This window comes from Corvus cornix, chromosome 4, assembly GCF_000738735.6.
Source record: "Corvus cornix cornix isolate S_Up_H32 chromosome 4, ASM73873v5, whole genome shotgun sequence".
Taxonomy (NCBI): domain Eukaryota; kingdom Metazoa; phylum Chordata; class Aves; order Passeriformes; family Corvidae; genus Corvus; species Corvus cornix.
This window is the reverse complement of record NC_046334.1, coordinates 61,676,307-61,697,090: the sequence shown is the minus strand read 5'-3', so window position 1 is coordinate 61,697,090 and position 20,784 is coordinate 61,676,307. Positions and strand designations below refer to the sequence as shown.

At 41.0% G+C, this 20,784-nt stretch overlaps 2 protein-coding genes across 4 annotated transcripts in view; both read right to left on the bottom strand.

Moving 5' to 3' along the window:
- The window catches only part of TBC1D14 (TBC1 domain family member 14), a 64,871-nt gene extending 61,959 nt beyond the window's left edge, over nt 1-2,912 (bottom strand). Inside the window, exon 1 of the mRNA XM_039550674.1 lies at nt 2,626-2,912. Within this exon, the coding sequence (XP_039406608.1) occupies nt 2,626-2,668 (43 nt within the window). The 5' untranslated portion in view covers nt 2,669-2,912. The remainder of the gene's footprint in view (nt 1-2,625) is intronic.
- A 7,271-nt stretch (nt 2,913-10,183) lies between these two features.
- Nucleotides 10,184-20,784, bottom strand: part of KIAA0232 (KIAA0232 ortholog) — a 65,317-nt gene continuing 54,716 nt past the window's right edge. For 2 of the 3 annotated variants that reach the window (XM_039550332.1, XM_039550334.1), the window contains 2 exons: nt 15,830-15,911; nt 12,724-13,894 (listed from right to left, as the gene is read on the bottom strand). In XM_039550332.1, coding sequence (XP_039406266.1) covers nt 13,497-13,894; nt 15,830-15,911 — 480 coding nt within the window. In that variant the 3' untranslated portion in view covers nt 12,724-13,496. Of the gene's footprint in view, nt 13,895-15,829; nt 15,912-20,784 lie in introns of all 3 variants that reach the window. The other variant, XM_039550333.1, reaches the window with a different exon arrangement.

The window sequence follows — 20,784 nt, the reverse complement described above, 5'->3', positions numbered from 1 at the left end:
AATGCAGAAGTATACAACACTACAGCTTGCTGGAGCAAATTACGCAACATCAAGCTACAAAGGTTTTACACAGTTCAGCGAAACTGTGGGAGGCTTTGAAGTGTACCCGTCAAAGGCTTTAAATGAAAACTTGAGATGCAATCAGCTGTCAAGGATACACATGAGAACTCCTTGATTCATTCTGCGTTAGGTTGTTGTAGGATTGTTTTTAAGGATGAAGTGATATTTATACTCTGTTTTATCTGCCTCACTGGTAAGTGCAAAATCTGACAATTGATGTCAAATATTCTGTCGTGCTCCAATGCCAGCTTCTTTCCATAAAGCATTTATTAACATAACAATGTTGAAACATTATCATCTGAGTATAATAAACTATTGAGAAATATCATGCAATTTTGTCAGCACAACATTAATAATCCCCATTGTTTATTTAAATATATTATGATCTAAATAAAATCGATATTTGTAAAGTCTTAACACGTATGTCTTATAGAGAACATGATCTCATAAGAGTGAGCATTCCACGAGAGGTAACAAGGTGAAGGGAGTTAGGAAAATACAGCCAAGGTCACAAGTGGTGATGAGAGAGCAGGTAGATATTATTTACTCATTAACACTTCCAACTTAAGTGCTAAGGACAAAGACAGTTTTGTAGCCAGGTTCAAAATTAACATCAGGACACAACTATTCACACAAAGGGCAGCTAAACTGTGCAACTCCTTGTCACAGAACACCATGGATGCCAGAAATTTACATGTAAGCTTGAGAATAAAAATCCACTGATGATTCCTAAACAAAAAGAAACTCAGAAAGTCTCTAAACTGCAAGTGTCAGAACTTCATGAAAACATCAACATACATTAGTTCTGCTTTCAGGCCCTCTCCTGGGTAATTTTTTCTCTGACAGGTGGAGTTTTTATCTTTCTCAGTAGGGCTGTCCATAGGGCCTCACATTCCCCAAATTCTGATCACAGCATGTAAGAAGGCATGCTCTGACAATAACCAGAGGCTTTAAAACAGATTTTGGCTTTGCATACCACTCAGCCACACAGAGGGAACAAGTCATATTTGATTAGAATTTCTAAGATTTACAATAAAATGGCTTTTTAACCATTTTGATTAAAAAGTTAAAGAAAGATAACAGCAATGCGAAATCATTAGAGTAAAACAAAAACAGAAAGATGCCAACTCAAGGCCCATTATTCCAAGTTTGTTATGAGTTATGATACAATTTAAGCAAGCAACAAGACTAAGACAACAATTTGCAAAACAGGCTTTATATTTTCTTGCCTCACAGGAATGAGAAGGGGAATGGTTACACATACTGCTCAGTTCTCAAACACTTAACATCACAATTTATATCACACACCTCATCTCTACAACACTTAACCTCTGCCAGCATTTTTTCTTAAGTCTTTAAGAACAAAGAATTTCTTAAATTACAAAGTTGCAACTTTTTTTTTCCTCCTAAAATAATTTTTTTTCAAATTAATGGTTTATATTCTCCATGCGTTTAACAATATTTTTGTTGCATGCACCAGGAAACACATTGGTGTTATCAAGTGCAGCTTTGGGTGACCTTGGTGCACAAGAGCATCAAACTCAGTTTTATTAAAGATTTCTTGGTCCCGTTTGTTTACATGCCCGTTCCAACAGCCACAGCATTGCCAAGAGTGAAGAACTCCTGAAGCTACAAAAAGTCTGCCTTTAAACAAAACATAAGATACAGCAATCAAGGCTACCTTTGTAAGTACGGCTGAAACTTCACTGAAATAAAAGAAACCAGTGGGGAATTTTTTTTTTTTTTTAATTAAGATGATTGTTATCTAACTCTCAGCTGGTGACCTTTTAGAAAGGCCCTTTAGAGCTTTACAAATCTGGCTTCTGAGTGGAGTGCTCGGAGAGCAATCATAAGTAAGCCATTCACTGCTTTTCGACTGTTTTTGCTCCGTCAGGCAGGCAATACAAACAAGTTACAGTGCTCTGCTAAAGCCTCTGCTCCAGAAGCGGTTTACACGGCTTTTTCTCTCCCCACACCATTATTACTTAAAACTCTGTGAACCACACTAAATTAGCAGCAGCGTCAGGAGAACTTCAGCTATCGTGAGATGTAGTTTTGTTTGGTCTTTGGGAATTGCCTGGGAGAGTTCGACTAGAACAGAAACAGCGAGATGAAAGTTTCTTCCTTCTCACGGGCTGAGCCCGACTCGCTCTGCGAAGGTTTCCGAGCTGGCGGCCTTCGCTTACAAAACAACCTAAAGAAACTGAAACAAAAAACAAAACAAAACCAGAAAAAAAAAAAAAAAAAAAAAAAGAAAAAGCCACGACCAAAGCCTTGAGGAAGCAGCGCTCACTCTTTTCCGCGGTCTTTAACCCACTCGGTGAACACTCCGACGGCTCAGCCCACCTGCTCCTCTTAACTTTCAAGGTGGCCATAGCCGGGCAAGTCAGCAGCCGCAGCCAGCGCGGCCCCGGCGAGCCCCTCGGCGCTGAGGCTGCTCCCGCCGGCCCGGCACGCCCCCGGGCTCTGCCCCTCACACCAACAGGTACCACCAACACCCCCAGCCCCGGCAGGGCTGCGCCGCCGCCCGGGCGGGAAGAGCCCCGAGGAGCCCAGACACCTCACCGGGGTAGCGCTGCCCTCCGTCGCTCTCGTCACGCTGAGCCATGCCCGACCCGCCCCACAGCCGCTGCTGCGGGACTAGGAAGCGGCCGGCGGCTGCGGCGGGCGGTCCATGTCGCCGCTCTCCGGTCCCCGCGGAGCAGCGCCAGGTTCAGCGCGGCTGAGGCGGAGCAGCCACCCCTTGCCGGGCGCCCCCTTGGACGCGGCGCGGGGCCTCCCATGGCGCCGGCGGCGCACACCTGGCTGCGGGACAGGTGCTGGGTTCCTCCGGCGATGCTCCAGCCCCGCGGCTCAGGCTCCTCCCGCGTCGCTGGCCCGGCCCGGCGCCGGCGGGGGGAAGCACCGCCCGCCGGGGAAGGGAACGCCTGCGCGGAGGGGAGCGAGGGGGAGGGCCGCTGGCGCCATTTTAAATGGCCTCGGTGCCCGCGGAGCGGTGGTTGTGGTGCCTGCTCAGCCCCGGAGAGGCGGCGTCCCGGGAGTGGGGCTGTGGCTGAGGGTTGCTGGTTCCGAGCAGCCCCTGGACGGGAGGGAAGCGGGGCTGTGGCTGAGGGCGCTCATTCGAGGAGGAGCCCCGCGCCCGGCGGGAGCCGCTCTTTGGCTGCCGGGCGCTGGCAGCCCGTCCCGCGTTACTGCCGGGCCGGCGGGCGGCCCTGTCCGTCCCCGGGGGAAGCAGGTGGGCAGGCGGGCTGTACTCCTGTTGCCGCCTGCGTTTAGGAGGAAAACTAAATTAGCGGTTTTACAAATGTGGGCTGCGGAACGGGTGGAGACATCAAGTGCAGGTGTGTCCTTAGCTCTGTGGAACTTCGGCATTACGCTCTGTAATGCCAAAAGCGGAGGCTCTGTGGTGGTAATTTTTTGTATGTTTATCTTTCCATTCTCTTCACCCTCCGTCTCAAAGTGCACCCTTTTGCCGTTCACATGGACTGCTTTACACCTGCACTGAAATTCCGAGCAGTCAGCACCTGACAGGAACAGATCTGTCATGTTTCCTTATCGTCTGTGAAACTCGGCACTCCCTTTTTTTTCTGCAAAGGTCATATGTTTCGCACCTAGACTCGGTGATCATGTCTCTAGAACGGTGGTGAGATAAAGCTGTCCCCCATCTGAACCGAGGTTTTAAGTACTCTCGTCACCTCACACCTCTCATGTCTACACTGAAGCTGGAAGTGTGAGGGTAGCAAACGCAGAAATATCTGAACTTGTGTTGGTGTAACTAGGTCGATATCAAGCAGTGCAAACCCAGGATTATTCAAGCTTTGATATGGGCAGGTGACCCATGAATGAATTGTGAGAGGCTAAGGTAAACCTGTACAGAAGTACTTGCCACCATGACCCTGTTGACACCAATTCCCTACTGTAAAGGTAAGAATTAGGTAATTATGAAACTGCTCTGAAAATCTACCATCAGTCAAAAATTATACCTCTGCAGATAGTTTGTTTCTGTGACTGGATCAGTCCTTAGTCTGCTGTATTTCTAAGATGGGTATCATAGATTTAAGATTTGCACTAATTTCTCCATATCATCTTTTGAAAAGCACTACTATATCTGTAAGATAGCTTCCATATTAAATGTAAATAAATAAAAGCAAACCAATTTTGAGGCACTATAAACTTGTTCATATGCAAAAAGATTTTTGGAGCATATACTGTCACTAATTCCTTTTTCAGTATTGATATTTTTCCTTCTGTTTTTGAGAGTGGGAATCAATTCTTTTGTTGGAGCAATCAGAAGAGAATACTGTTATCATGAGTATGTCATTGTACCTGGGTCAGTTTTTTGGTTCCCAGGGTAAATAACAGAATGGAAACACACAGTCAGGAATTTCTTAAGTAAGCAAGTGCCTGCACAGGAAATAATGATACTCCCAGCTTCGTAACATAATTTAGGCTGAAGAAACGATTAGAAAAAGCTGCTACAGAAAATCTTTCAGCAGTATCTCAGCATACAGAAAGTCACAGAAAATTACAGCCTAGTCAATATAAAAAAACCCCTCTATTGCACGTGAATGGCTGTATAACTCAATAGGAAAGGGGAAGAAGCATTTCTGGTTGTCATGAGCTATTACCAAACAGTGTTTTGCATTAGCAGTCAGTATCAGTTCCGTTCATACCCCCTCCATCCCAGAGAAGGTAGTTTCTGTCTGCAAATGTTGTGTATTATTACTCCTCTGCATGGGGAAAAGCTGAAGGGCTCACATTGCGACTACATAGTGTCACACCACTAGCTCTAATGAAGTGTGGCATGTGCTAATTCCTAAAAGGAAACAGAACAGGTACTGCCAGGTACAGGAAGTATAAAAGCATAACTCAGTGCAAAGGGGACCTTTAGCACCTTTTTGCAGCAGCTGTGCAAAATTTAAAGTTCATACAGGAGGGCACACAGAAATCAAGTCTTCCTGTTTAAACACATGGGTTGTAAATAAATCCTCAGGAGCATGATAAGAAGTTAGTTATCAGTCTTCTGCCACTGATTCAGGGTCGAGTAAACCTGTAGAACACTTAATTTTATAAAAATTCTTGGGATAAAATTTTGTTTTGTTGAAGTGTCTTGCCTGCAGCTGTTTCATAGAAATGAAACACTGCATAGAGCAGCCTCAAACTGGCAACTGATGTTCACCTAGTGGGCAAGAAGCTTCTACATGTCTAATAATAGACTGGTGCTAGAGAATTTATAGTTCAAAAGTGCTGTCATACAGACACATGCCAGCAGAGTTCGATATGCCAGTTTTATGGTTATTCTGCAAGAAAGCATGAAGAGTTTGTGCTCTGTTCTGTCTCAGTGATTTCTCAAAAAATACTATATATGATAAAAGTACACCAAATACCAGTCCTTCCTCTGTTTCATTAGAGCCAAAAAACAAAAATGCAAGTTTCTGTCATACTTCTTATGCCTGTAGATGTGAGAAAATATTCTCTGCTTAGCCTTTCAGTTCTGTTTTGAAGCTTCAGCAATTTTGTAATTGATACAGCTTCAAATTTATTTAAGAGCTAGATGAGAACATCTAGATTGAATTTTCATCACAAGCCAACTGTGATGCAAGCAGCTTTCAGAGCCAGCCAAACCGAGCTTCATTGGAATCTGCTGTGCAGCTCTTGGAAGTCAGTAATCCTCTGTCATAAGCCAGAGGACATTTTAATATATTTTTTTCTCTAGTTAACCAAAGATTTGCATATTGTGAAAGTACAACAGTTGTGCATCAATGAATGTGAGCTGACCAACAGCTCCTGCCTCCACTTGCCATCACTGTGATTTAAGGCAGTTTTAGCTCACCTAAGCCAGAGTGCAAGGGTACCAAGTGTGGCAGTGCTGGATACTCTGAGTTATCATCCATCATGCCACGAGTCAGAAGTTCTCTCTTGAAAGCAGATGTTAGCACAGAGATGAGATGAGATGAGATGAGATATTGCTCCTTTTCCTCCTTGCTTTACAGAATTACCTGCAGGCACAGGGAAGTAACTCGTGCATGTTATATGGCACAAGAAAAGGGAACAATGAATAAATTCAGGTTTCTACTTACTCATAGCAATGAAAAGGTAATAATTCTGTGAAGAATGTCAATACCTTGGAAGCAAATGGTGATGCTTTTGAGAAATGAGTATTATGCTCTTCCACTTCAGATTCATCAGAAATTAATTTTGTTCACTATTTCTGCTTGTCTGTATTGATAGCAGTCCATTTCCAGCATGGCCACCATTCACATGGGTGTTCCTACTAGCAGTGGAGTATCTGTACACCAGGCCATTTTAATAGGTTTGGGATGAATCAGGAACAGCTGGAGAATGTGCCATTTGATCATCCCAAAAGGCTGCCTCTTCCTATAGGAACTTAGACCTGATAAAGGATGAGGAAGCTTAGTCTATAGCTTTTAACCCTTTTGTTACCACTGGGTAAGAATAGACTGAGATGGTTACCCTCCACAAGATAGCAAGAAAATGAAGAGCAGGAAAGGCAGGGGAAGAGTGTGTGAGATTTTCCAGCATGTTTGAACAGATATTACTGAAACAGGATGCATGACAGGATTGTTCCTATCGCTGTCTACAAGCTGTTTAGGAAAGACAAAATGAGTAATAAGGTGTAAGGAGTAAAACTATATTAACTAAAAGTTTTGCTCCTTGTATAATATCTCAGAAATGCAGAATCCTAAGTGCCCATAAATAACTGTTAGCAAAGTATCCATGGTACCTCTGTTACAGATCTTCACTCATCACTAAATTATGCCAGAGAAGGAAACACGGTTGTTATTATGCACAGCTGCATAATGAAAAGTTGGAGTTCTATAACAGATTTATTCTCTTACGCAAGTACAATTTAAATTAAATTTCCAAAAGCAAACAGATCTATTCTATAGCAGTTGCCAACATGGCAACTTCCTAGTGGAACTCACTACAAAGAAAAAAAGTACTGGACTAAAAATCAATTGTTGTCTATACCTAGAAAGGATGAATTAAACTAAGTAACATTCAGTTTGGGCAGGGAACAGATCCCATTATTATGTCTCCATGAATCTGCAGTGCTGCAAAGAATTTAGTATTTTTTTATTGAATACAATTACAGGAAAAATGGTGGAAAAATATTTAAAACCCATGAATAACAACTTAGACTTCCTGAAGACTTTGTTGTCAAATAGATGAGGGTTCCAGAGTCAAATAACTGAGGGCTAGAGCTCCATTGCAAAGTGAGGACATTAAGAAGCCAAATATCAATGCAAAAATTAGAAGTTATTAAATGTAAGAAAAAAAGGAAAAAGGCAAAATCCTACTTAAAGGGTATTGGAAACATATTGAATGAGGGCTTTGGTGGATCGATGCCGCGTTTGTCCCTGCTGGGTCCCTCGTGGCCCTCTTAGGCGGTGCTCTGCCAGCACCTACACGTGCACACAGTCTCACCTTGGCAGTGGTTGTGAACAGCCGCTCACACACACAGGCTGTGCACAGACCCGGAGACAGAGAGGCGAGAAGGGGTTCTCTGTGTGCAATTCCGAGGTGTTTAAATGGCACTACCCCGAAGAGAGGCAAGAAAAGAACACCAAACGAAAGCCCACGCCCGTTTTATCCCAAAAACTCCCAAAGGCGGGCAGAGCATTTAAAACCAATGGTCTGAGGGCTAGGGGGCAGAGGCAAGGTTGAGTGACATAACAGGGGCCAATGGGAAAAGGGATGGGAGGGGGGAGAGGGCCAGTGACCATCAGAATCTAGACGAAGGGAGAACTTTCCAGCACAGTGTTGTAGGGAGAGATCACTTTTAGGTAACTTGGGGGGTGTAAAGTGGACTTAGCCACCGCAACAGAAACATAAAGGCTGTTCTTAATATTCATTATTGCACAAATAAAGTAACTGCAAAAATGAAAAATTCAACACCAAGTTCTGTCCCGTATCTGTAAGGGATCAGGCTGGCCCATCATAGCAGGTAGAGGTTAATGAGGCAAATCGCTCCTCAGACAATGGGCCTAAACAACACACAAGTTGTACTTTTTTTCAAGTAAGTTGGGGATCAGTAAAGGAGAAAACTACACAAGTTTGTGTGGGTCATGACATCATTTCTGACACATTTGTCTAATATGTTCCTAAAAAACTCCAGTGGTGGAAATGGCACCCTTTTTTTAGGTGCTGCTTATGTATTTGCTTTCAGTACTGCTATTGTACTGTACTGCTCTTTGCTTGAGCATTTCCATGGCTACAAACAGAAAAGCAGAGATTAATCTGGAAGTGTACTCATCTATACTTTTTAACAGTATTTCTAACAGGCATGATTGCTTAGAGTGGTTTGAGAAGAAATTCAAGAATTTGGAGACAAGGAGAGTTGCTGCTTCTCCTGTGTCTCTGCTTGTAGTAAGTAAAATAAGGCCTGTGCAGAAATGATGGGTAGTTAACCATTAACAATTCCTGAAATCTTTATATGACAAGCAGCTGTAGCACTATTAAATGGCTGTTACTGCTGTTAATAGAAGGGACCCTGCATTTTTACCGAGGGACACAGAGACTTAGGGCTTTTGTAGCCTTCCAGAATCATTTGCCCTACAGGAAGGCTGTCAGGCAGAAGGCAGTGTCCATGGCAGCCTCTCAGCTCAGCCTCTGTCCTCACTGTTTATAGGTGAAGTTGTTACACACAGATGAAGTAGGGCAGTGTTTTGTCACTCAGTGGCTTTTTCTCAGCAGCATGTTGGCCCACTGCCAGCTCTGTCAGCTGCTTTTTCCTGTTCATCCCATTATCACTCCATTGGAGCACAGAGGTAGATCATAAAATTTATAAGCACCTGCATGTAATACTACATTTTCAGAGGAACTTGAACAATGGAACAGAAGTCTTACAGTAGGAAGCTAAAATGTATCAGTAAAGTCTCCTTTGTCCCAAACCTCTGGAGTCTTGTTGCTAATAGTTTCACAGGTAATAAAGGAAGATTATGTGAGATGCTGTATGTGAAAGGTAATGACTAATTAATTTGGGATAATACTTAACTATGCTGGTCCTGGCAGAGAAAGAATGAGTTACTGTGAAGGAATCCTGGCTTTCCAGAAGGTTCACTACCTTTCCATGTATTTTCACATCAGACACTCCCATGAAGTCACAATGTGACATGCATTTACAGCCTGTCCTCCCATTGACAGATGCACTTGCTGCCTAGAACTATACAGTCATTTTTGCATGACAGAAGCATTTTTTACACTGGAAACAAATTCTTTATGATACATGTATTTAGTATTAATTCAGATACAGGAATTGAAAAGCCTGGCTGATGCAATGTAGTTCTTTAATCAAGCATCTTCTACAAATGCTATGAAAATATACTCCTTCTGCTGTATTTAAGAAATAATTGAGAATAATGTAGGCCTTTAAAAGTTTCAACGATGAAGTTTGAACAAAAGTACTCACCAAAGGACCTTACAGAGTGACTCTTCCATTATTTCCAAGCGTGAGTTTCTGTGTTGTTTTCACTGGACTTCTAATTCAGCAGAGTCAGAATCATTCTGCCCAGGATCCCAGGTCACTTTGGCTGCAGACTTACAACACCAAAGAGCACAAGGCTCCACCAAGTGGAATGTGAGCTGTTGGGACTTTTTTTCTTTTCTATGAAAGGAGGTGCAGCCATAGACTTAGGAAAGTGCACTTTGTTGCCACAGATGCAGTTTTTCACTTATATCACATAGAAGTGAGATACTGATTATTTGATGGCTGAACACAAGTTGAAAGCAGAAATAGAAGTCTGCTGGGTTAGATCCTGTATTACATACAAGTTCTGTAACTGTTATGTGAGAGAGGGTCTGCTTGGGTTCAGGTTTTTTTTTGAAAAGGTCTCATGTTTTCTAAACATGAATTTATCATTATAAATTAACAATTAACTTCTACAGAAATAAAGTGGGGACAAAGCTAATTTTGTCTTTTTTTTTTTTTTTAAGAACACATGCAATGTATTTAATTTTCCCACATCCTAAAAATAGTTTAAAAAATTACAGCAATGAAAAGGACTCCCAAGCTACTTCTCCAGAATGTTTAATGCTTAACTGCATGTTGTATCTAACTTGTACACATTACAAAAGACAATGAAGACACACACACACCATCCAATTGTCCTTTTATATTTTTATTCGGTGTTAAGTAACTCCACAAGAAAACAAAATCAGTTACTCTGGTGTACGTGAAATCAGAACAATACAACCACTTGAAGCAAAAAGTAGAAACAAATTTCAGCCCAGGAATGGAAAACTGATACTTCAGTGCTATGGATATGCAATGCGCTTCATCCCACAGAGCGGTTCAGCGTATGCCAACCTTTAATGCTCTTGTTGTTATTGTTGTTGGTGTGTGTTTCTATCCATATAGAAAAACTAAAAACCACACTTCAACTCTCACTGAAAGCCTTAGAGCTTTAGCTGTTAAACTATGAAAACAAGTAAAGACAATTTGTTATTGCCCAAACTCAATCTAGGATTTTATTCTCCCCAAAGGTGCTGGAATCATTACATGCCACAATGTAACTACGAGCAACACCTTTGTTACTTTTGAGCCCTTTCTTACCAACAAAGCAGCTCTAGCCAGAATAACTGAGCTGAAGTTTGTGTTTGAAATATGTCCATTTGGTCATTTCCTGTTCTCAAATGAAGTTCTATTCCATTCTTCACTGTAGTGATTTGAAGAATTTGTGTGTAAAGTTCTTTTTTACTTTCATGTTATAGTTAACTAGTTTCAGTGCAGGTGCTAAACAACCTCTCAAGGAAGCTCCAGAAGAAAGTAAAATATATAAAAATCTATTCAAAGTCTGCAAATAAATTAAGAAAAGAAACTGTAAAGTGTCAAAAGATTTGTTGTATGAATACAAACCCTAAAACATAGTCTAAGAGGAGGACCAAAAGAAAGTCCTTGGGTAAGGGCAACCAAGCCAGTTTTAGCAAGTATCTCACAAAAAGCATCGCACAAAGACTGGCATGGTTTCCCAACCACGTATTTAAATTCTTACACTGTCAATTGAATAAAGGCAACAAAACCCAGTTACTCAGAAAGCATTTCTAGCGCAGAACATATTTCAAAGGCAGTTCAGCTCACATTTCAAACAGCGACATTTCTTGTGAGGTTTATTGCCTGTCAAAAATAATGGTGAAGCTTTTCAAGTCAGTATTGGACTTTCTGCACTTCCTGGTGTTATAGACATGCTGCAATCGTGTAGACTAGTTAGTTGTTGTCATTTTTTAAACTAGGAGTTGGTAAAAACTTAGGATGTTTAGTTTTGCAGATATTGCTCCTCCTGGCTTATACATTTTGCATAATGTGTTAAAAGCACAAGGAGTTGATAGTCTTGTACAGATGCAACTTGACAACGTATTGACTTTCTAAGTTAACGAAATAAAATTTAAAAGCAAGTCACATAAAGCAACAATCACTACTGCAATCACACATGTAAGTTGTAATCATCACCTTCCCTACCCCCACCCACCACACACATAACTTGCCCCACACATTCTCTCAGAAACACAAAATGAACTACAAGATTTACTAAATTACAGCCACAACAGCAGCTAACTGCAGCAGCCACAGGATTTCTTTCAAGTGAAGCACTGACTCTTTGCATTTAAAACATTGAACACTCTGAGCATTTTAGAGTTTCAGTCATTCAGGCTCAATTTCAGTTACAGGATGCTTTTGCAGGTTACATGAATGCCTTCATCTGCAACAAGACAACATTCTCATTACTCATTAACAAAATTCACAACAATCCACACATCACCCCAGTGGTTTATTATTTTTGGTGTTACTTTTTGAACTTCTGCCCCACATCGGCAAGTTGCTAAAAAGGACAAAAAAAGAAAAAAAGGAAAAAAACCCCCACATTGCCTCCATACCTACAAAAAATCCTTGGCTTCTCCAGTTAGCAAAAATACAAACCATGGCATCCTCAGTGTTGGTTTGCGGGAGGGGGGAGTCAGAGGATAGAAAACACAGTTTCTGTAAGTCTCTAAAGCACAACCCTGTTGTTCCTACTTCAAAGTTATGAGATTTACTGAATGAAGACTGGACAAGTCATTCATGCTTTTCTCCTGCATTCAGAAAGGCACTGATAGATTACAGTGTTAAGTATTTATCTCCCAGTTCTTAAAGAACAAAGCCTAATGTGCAGAAAGCTGAAGTCTCTGAATAGCAGAAGTAGTTGTAGACACTGCAATGCTAAGAAGATCGTAATAGTGGTAGGGCTACAGTTACGAATGAAAATAACTGCAATTAAGATGCAAAAAAGCAGTGGTACTCCTAAGACAAGCACATGCACATCCATTCTTGATTTGACAACACAATCTAGTCTAGTTCAAATAGCCAAGAATTTAACAGTATTTTTGGGGAAAAAAAAATCTTCAACAGGACAGCTGTGTCCTCATCTATAAAATAAGCAAGAAGAGAAAGATAAATACACATCTGAATCCATTAACTGAAGAGGAAACTCAAGTTGTTGTTTTAGAGCTACAGACCCTCAAGAAGGATAGTTTTCCATCTCATGTTACTTTTCAATCATCTGTTCTACTCTGCAGTTTTTACAGTTGAGTTCGAGAAAAAAGCTCCTCCTCACACGGATCAGCCCATTCGCTTCCACCTTCTGAAGCTGTGTCTTCAGAGCTGGAGCTTTCACTGGAGTAGATCTTCTTCCTGAAGCCATTTGGTTTTGCCTCAGCATTTATATCATCTGCACATCTTGCTTCATAAACAGAAGAAACCTAAGGATTTAAACTGACAGTGTTGATGGGGAACAATAAAGAACACGCTTGCTTTTCTCTGGGCTAGGAGGTTATATGGTTTTGTAGTTGTCCAAGAGAGATGCCATGATTACAGGGCAAGTCCTCCTCTTTCCTGACTTAGTCCACTAAGTAGAAAGGACTGCAGAACAGCAGGAAAAAATGTGGGGCTTTTATTATTTTTTCCTATTCCTTAATTTTAGGATTTGCACAAAACAGCAAGAGAATCAAAAGTGAACTCAGGATGTACCTTTATCACAGTTCATGTTAGAAAAATTACTGTGAAGGTTATCTCCAAAACTTGGTAGTAAGTATTAAATAGTAAGAAAACACAGCACGTATCTGACTAAACTTCAAGGAAAGGTATTTTAAATATATTTTCATCTGGATGAGTAAAGCTATAGCAAGCATGCCACAATGTTAAACTAAGTGCTATCATCACTATGAAGTTTAAAGGTATATCAGTAAATACATGTGTACATGAAATTTTTTCCCTAGCGAAAAAAAACCAGGGTTTTTTTTGCTTGTAATAAGGACAGTATTCAGCATATATTATCTTTATGCCTTTAATTATTGGTCCTTTCTGCCTCATAGTGCACTTCAGCTCACTCTACACTTACTGAAATTAGAAGTTGAAGGAAAAGAAGACTCATGTTTAACACTCATGACAAGCAAATGCCAAGCATTCCCAAAGAAAACTGGCTTTGCTTATCTACTAGAAGTACAGCTGTTTGTACAAAGGGTTGTACTCCCCACAGTACAACACCTTGAGGAACTTTCAGAACGATGCTCAAGATGCAGAGGAAGTTAAAAAACAAAGTAAGAGAAGAGAAGCTTTTGAAAGTTTTTGCAGGAATTTGATTTGAGGGTAGACTGAGAACTGTGATGAAAGGAAAGATGCAGTAGCCCACCCCTATGAAGTAAGTAAAAAACTTCCTCCCCAAAACCATTGACAAACTTACCATATTAAAATCTAAAAGATGTTCATCATCATTGGATACTTCCTTTACATCTGCAAGTTCTCCTACACCATTCTCTCCCTTGGCATTTGTATAGCACTCTTACATTGTGTTTGTGGGGGTGTTTCAGAGGCAAAGGAAGAAAAAACAGAATTGAGGAACACTGTTATTTACATTTACCATAAATTAAAGCATCCAGAGAAGTATTCTTGGAATTCACACTCTATGCCATGTAAACTCTGTGCTTGTGGGGGATTTTATGGTCTGACACCCTTAAAAAAATAAGCATAATACCTCACAGAAGCTTAATCAAATCCTACCTGGATAACCAAATAGTAAAAGAAAAAACTATTAGATAATGAAAACACCTAAAATACTAACGTGCAAAGAGCAAGAATTACTTTTTTATGATAAATGGTTCAGCACATTTTTAAATTCTGATACTGCACTGTGTTCCACATCACTCCTATTTCTATACCCATACAGTATAGACTGAAACAGCAGCCTGATCCTCACTGAAACTCAAAAACCTCAGTTGATGTGAACGGCTGTGATTTCTACTTACCAGAGTAAACTTATATATATAATGCCAACATCTATCATGTAGATAGATACATATGGATCACATGCACTAACACCCATATATAAAAAGCACCCATACTGAAAACCGGACACAGAAAAAGCTTTGTGGAAGAGTAACACCACCTCTGAGGAGAAAGTCCCGGTCTTGTTTAAAAACTGAGTCCCAAAGAGCAAAGCCTGGCTCTGTTGTCCCTGACAGACACCCTGGCTCTGCGTCAGCAGCTCCGGAGCTGGGCCGCGTTTCCCCCGCGCGCCGGGGAAGCGCTGCCGCAGTGACGCGCGCTCGCCGCCAGGGGGCAGCACCGGCCACCGCCACCGGGCTCCGCCACCGGGCTCCGCCACCGGGCTCCGCCACCGGGCTCCGCGGCCGTGCCGAGGGACACCGAGCACCCCCGCCTCGGGAAGGAAGACTGACGGCTTTCTCTGACATGGCAGCTTCTGAGCGCCAATCTGCTCTTGCACTGTGCACATTTCTATACTTGGAAGCGAAGTAAAAGTTAAGATCTTCTTAAAAGTCACCCAAACTGTCCTAAACACCAAAGTAAGGCTGATTTAGAACCAAGAACCCAGTTTAGTTGGTTGCACTTAAAGGTGCACTTCAGAAATAGTAACTGGCTAATCTGCTTTCAGATTATTAAGGAACCCGGTCTCTGATCAAAACTTTCTCACCCTGAGCCTGTACCAACAGAAAGCACCAGAGATCCTGTCAACTCAGGATACAGAATGTTCTTATTTAGCTTCTTGCCTTCTCCCCAGAAAAGGTGAATTGGTATGCAGGCAAAAAAAAGCTGCCTGGATTCTTGCCAGTCCACTGAAAACCTGGGCTTGAGTCAGTTGTCAGATGCTACAGATTCCTGGGAGTGCTGGAAGCACACCTGCTTCTGGTCATGAGCAGCCTGCCTACTAAGACTGGACTTGCTCTCTGTGCAGGACAGAAAAATTCCCAGACTGGTCAGTGTGAAAGGAGTGGCCAAGTGACAAATCCCTCTCCTTCCCAGTCTCAGAGATATTCCACACATTCACTGAATAACTGGCATGTTATTTATGCACACCCATAAAAGGTAATCATCATGTTTTCACATTCTTATAGAATTACCTATCTAATAAGTACTTTTCAGGATGAAACATTAAAAAATGTAATAAAGTGTTTTCAGAATCAGAGATTTTCTGTTTACTTAATTGCAGGCTTTGGAATTAAGTAAATTTCCATAAATGTTGAGACTATTTTAAAACCACTTTCTTTTAAAACCAACTTAGAATCATGCTAGAGGTTTACTACAAGTGCAACTGAAGCATCCCAGTTCTCTCTCAAATCAGAGAATTTTTTGTGGAAGCTTACTGGTGTGGGTCAGACAGTAAATCCAATTCATCTGCAATTCCAGTCCATAAGAAGGAGCATTTCATTCTAACATGGGTGCAACAGCAAGTTAGTTCTAACAGGCAGAGGTGCTTACCTTCACACTGTGATGCAGGAAAAAGGGGAGAATAGAGCGCCTTTTCCCACCAGCATTGCTTTTCCTGGCTGCCACTCATTCTCTGCAGATTAGTATTCAATATAGGAAAGTGTTTAGACAATAATCACACTTCATTATGCCATAAATAATATACTTACATGTAAAGGAGGAAACTCTGGTATTACAATGAATTTTCGCAAGTCTTACAGGTCACGCTGCTCGACTTGCAACACTAATGGGAAATGACTGTCAAACTACAGTGAACATCCATTCTCTGAACTCTTACAGCCAATATGAATTCCATGCTGGGGCTCAGACTTTGCCCATACAGAGTTACACAAATCCAGAAAAAAAAAATTAATTCCAGCCCTACACTTTATAATCTAGAGAGAGCTACCCGATAGATGAAAGTATTAGTGAAATGTTAGCCAACATGACAAATAGTTCAGTGTAAAACAAAACAGAGAAGAAAGTGAACAAAAAGTGGCAAAATTTCATGTTTGAAGTTTGGAAGGATGAATTAGCAGTACCATTACCCAATGGGAAAACACAAAATTAGAGAATTTTGTGTCAACATGAAGAAGAAGTGGTTATGAGGATGATCAATGATTCATATTTGTGCTAGAAGTAATCTAATCACTAAGATTGCCAAAATACTCTCCCTTCCCCCGTATTTTAATGCTAGTTTAACTTTACCAGAGGCCTTTCCTTACAGAATTGACAGACACGGCTAAAATACCAAGGGCTTGTCACAACAGACATGTCCTCAGTTCCATGGCTGTACCTGAGGTAACCCCATTAGCCTTCAAAAGACAATGCCACCTTGTAACATCCTCTATAGCTATAAAAAACAAACTATAGTGCAACTGCCTACAACAAACACTAACAAATGAGCTTCAACACTGACTTTCTAGCCAGCTTCCTCCTCTGTAAACTTGAGAATGTTTAAACATGGAAGATTAATGAGCATCCTTTTGTTCGTCCTTAAGCTACTGTAGAACTACACACCCATAGAACTTAAACTTACAAACACTTATTCCTTAATAAAGAGAAGCCCCTCTCAAACCAAAGGAATGACTCAAGAGCACTGTATTTAGAAACATGTCCTAGATTCAACTTATTTGAACTTATCTGTGCTGGTTTCCTGTCATAAGACTGAGAAACAGTCTTTTTGGAACCACCCTCCAAAAATTCGAACTTTTAATTCCAGAAAATGGAGTTCTTAGAAACTTAAGCCATTGGTAGGTGTCTTTTTTAACATTAGAAAAAAAAAAAAGAAAAATAAAAAAAGCACAGTAGCTCAAGAGTATAAGCAGGACTTCGTAAGAAATATGTACATTTACAAATATATTCAATCCTGAAAGCCTCACTCTGTGCTGATTATAGATAAAGGCATCTAACTCTACAGGCACAATGCTTTATTAACTTCAAAGTCTCTGCTACTGCTGCTGTCACACCTGCACACGGGATAAGCTGGATGAACCCCAGCAGGTTACAAGCAAAGCCAGCTTGAGCCTGGCAGGGCATAACAAGTGCAGCAGCCTTCCTTCCTGGGCTGAGGCACCAGCAGAGCCCAGCACCTGCTCTGGGATGGCTCTGTGACTGAACTGACACTGGTTGCTTCAGCCCCTCTATGCTTCCATCACAGCCCCGATACCTGGAGAGCTGGAGCAGGTCAAAGAGCTCCCAGCTCAGTGCAGAGTTTTTGTTTGGGAGGGGATAGAGGGCACTTCTGATGTCCATTTTACACATCTGTGGAAGAAGAGTTTTTTCCTACAGTTGCTTAAGTGTTTCCTAGAAATGCACAGTCTCACATTGTGAAATTTTTTGTGAATTCAAGAGACACTCCCAATCAGTAAATACAAAATACCAACTCCAGAATAGCACCAAGAGTCTACCTTCCTTTGCTGGCAATTTTTCCCTTTTAAAACACGATTTTCAATTTATGTCTCCTTCTCCTCCTCTCTCTCACACACACTCATATATACTTCCAGTGTTTTATGAAAAGTTTTAAGTTGTCCAGCTAACCATCTAAATAGCTGTTATTTAGAATAGTTCTGGTATTAAATATTGTGACTGGAAGTCTCTCCTTTCTGAAACTATTCATATTTATTTTACTTTATTCTTAAGTTGAACTCATAGCAGGGCAAAAACAGATGCAGTGCTGTTTCACTCCCAGTTTTGCTGCTGGTCAGAGGGAAGACTGCTGGGTTTCCTTTCTGTTTTTACAGCTAGGCGCAGGGTAACTGAGGCTTCTCCTAGACTATTAGATACTAATTTGGAAACACCATCACTGACTAGCTGTACTGCTTCAGCATACTTGCTGACAAGGGTCATGGCTGACAAGGGTGACAAGAGGCTTGCAGAATGTGAACAGAATAAGCACTAAAGCCTCAGTATGGTCTGAATGAATATTATCAGAATTGTTACAACTGACAGAAAAAATCATATTAATCTGTAAGCACAGATTTATTTGAACCTGCTCTGCAACCCCTTACTATCAGGAAGAATACAACACATGAATAATTCAGAAGTCAAAGCAGCAATGAACCCACTGAGTCCCATTCCAAAAGATCAGGTCCTAATTTTAGTTCATCAGCCACCCAGTGAAGATACACTTGGCTCACTCAAGAAGCCAGTCACAAATGAACAAAGGGAGCCGAGTCGAGACTTCATATTCTTAAAACCTATTTGGCAGTAACCTCATTGTTGAATTTCACTGAAAATATACGTGCAAGGGACTCTATTAGATAATCTAGCCTCTACTCTTGCACAAAGCTGGATTTAACTACAATGCATCATTCCTACATTCAGCCTCATCAAGGCAGAATTTCCACTGCTTCCCTAAAAAATAATTGAGCCTTACAGTATGCTCATTGTCTGGTTAGAATTCTTATTCTCCAATTTCCCTTACTGTGATTTAAGGTCATCACATCCAGTTCCTTTGTGTTTACCAGAGACTACAGAACAACACAGCTTTTCCCTTATCTCCTCTAACTATGAATATGGCTTCTGCAAAACTGCTGCCTTTGCTCCAAGTCTCTCTTATTTGAGATAAAACACCCCCAGTTCCTTCACTCTGTTTTTGTAAGTAGTGAACTTGATGTTCTCTCGTCAAGACACCTTTCCTGATACACAGAGCCCAATACTCTAGCAGAGCAACTCCCCTCTTACAGGAGAGCATTCCTGTTCATGGATCTCAATCTTGCTGTCTTTTGCAGTGTGTCATTCCTGATTTACACTCAACTATGATCTATTTGAAGATGCTTTTCTGTTTCACATAACTGCCTCACCTGTCACTCCTCCCATTGTGTTTGTAAAGAGAGTTATTATTTTCTGTAGAAATTTCAGTTGCCCCTGCAGGATTACATTTTACATTTCAGACACTGCTCCACTTTAACAACCTTTTGATTCTAATCCTGTCTTCCAGGACTGCAGACTTTCCCAGTTTCTTATCATCAGGGATTTTCATAAACATGCCACACACTAGAAAAAATACTCATCTCTGTTGTCCTTCAGTAAGCCACTGGCTGTTATTCTGAGAGTGCAATCTTTCTCCTAAACTAATAATTGGAAACTTTCTCTGTTACCCATGCATTTGGGCCACTTACAATTTAGAGTATTTCTTTATGGAATTTAAGAGGGTCATTGGTTCCATTTTCCCTGAGTTCCATTTTTGTCTTTAAAAACATGATATGCTTTTTACATATTTTCTATCTTCCATGTGCTCTCAAACAAGTATTCTAGTAGGCTTTTCCCAAGTTAGTTGCTGCTTTTCATGATACTTGGGTGAATATTGCTATGACTAGCTGCAACAATGTAATACCTGTCTTTTCATTTAGCAATGACAATAGATGCACTAATCAATACCTTGGATATCACATTATCCTAGCTTTCCAAGCTTGTTAGTTCTGTTTCTCAAATATCTTTCTGTCATCTTTCTGTTTCTGATTTACTTCTAGAACTTTCAGGTGTACCAAATCTTTTTTATTGACTTTGTTTAAACCTTGGTTTTTTTCCTCATGATTTTTAAATTGTTATTGTGAACTCTATCTTTTTTAAGTCCTTTCATACAAGCCCTTCAATATCTCTGCAAAATAATGTTTTCTTAATTAGAAGGTTAGAGCTTAGGAGTCTTTGTAGGTGTTTTCATCACCTGCCCTGATCAGCACTTACCAAGAACTATCTGGATCAGTCCTGTCTTAGGTAGCCCCGAAATTACTCACTCTTTTACAGTCAGTCCTTTGTTTTGTATGTGCATGACTCTACATGCTCTTTTTCCACTTGATTCCCCTGATTTTAAGGCATGCAGCAGACCTCTCTGAATTTTGTCTCCCCCTTATCACTACCTGGATTTATGGCAGTTTATCTTATACATTGCTGACCTCAGAACCAAGGTTTATAAAGCACTCTGCTTCCCTTCCTCTCTTGACAGCCCTTTCTAAAAGGGTTATGCACTTACATTGCATTACTCCAGTCCAGCACAGAACCTCACCAAATCTCATGGCCAATTCAGTCATGAGATCCACAAACACAGTTTTTGTCAGTAAAATTTCCTCATCCCCAAAACCTTAGGTGTCTTCAGACCTTAAAACCCCTTTTATCTATCTCAAGGACCCAACAGTACGAGCATTCTTAGAGCGTACCTGCTGGTTTGGAGCCCGCATAAAATGTGTTGATAGGAGATGCAGTGTTGGTATATTATTCACAGGCCATTAACTGGTCCACATTGGGTACTTACCCATGACTCCACAGCTAAACGGTAGGAGCATTTACTTGGAAGAAAAAGGACTGTCCTTGGTGGGGGCAAGGGAGCTGTGTTTGTGGGGTTTTATGTAGTTGTTTGGGTGGAAAGTGCTGGCGGTTTTTTGTTGAGGTTGTTTGGTTTGGACTTTTTAAAAAAATTATTATTTTGTTGGTTTCATTTTGTTGTTGGTTTGATTTTAGTTTTTTTT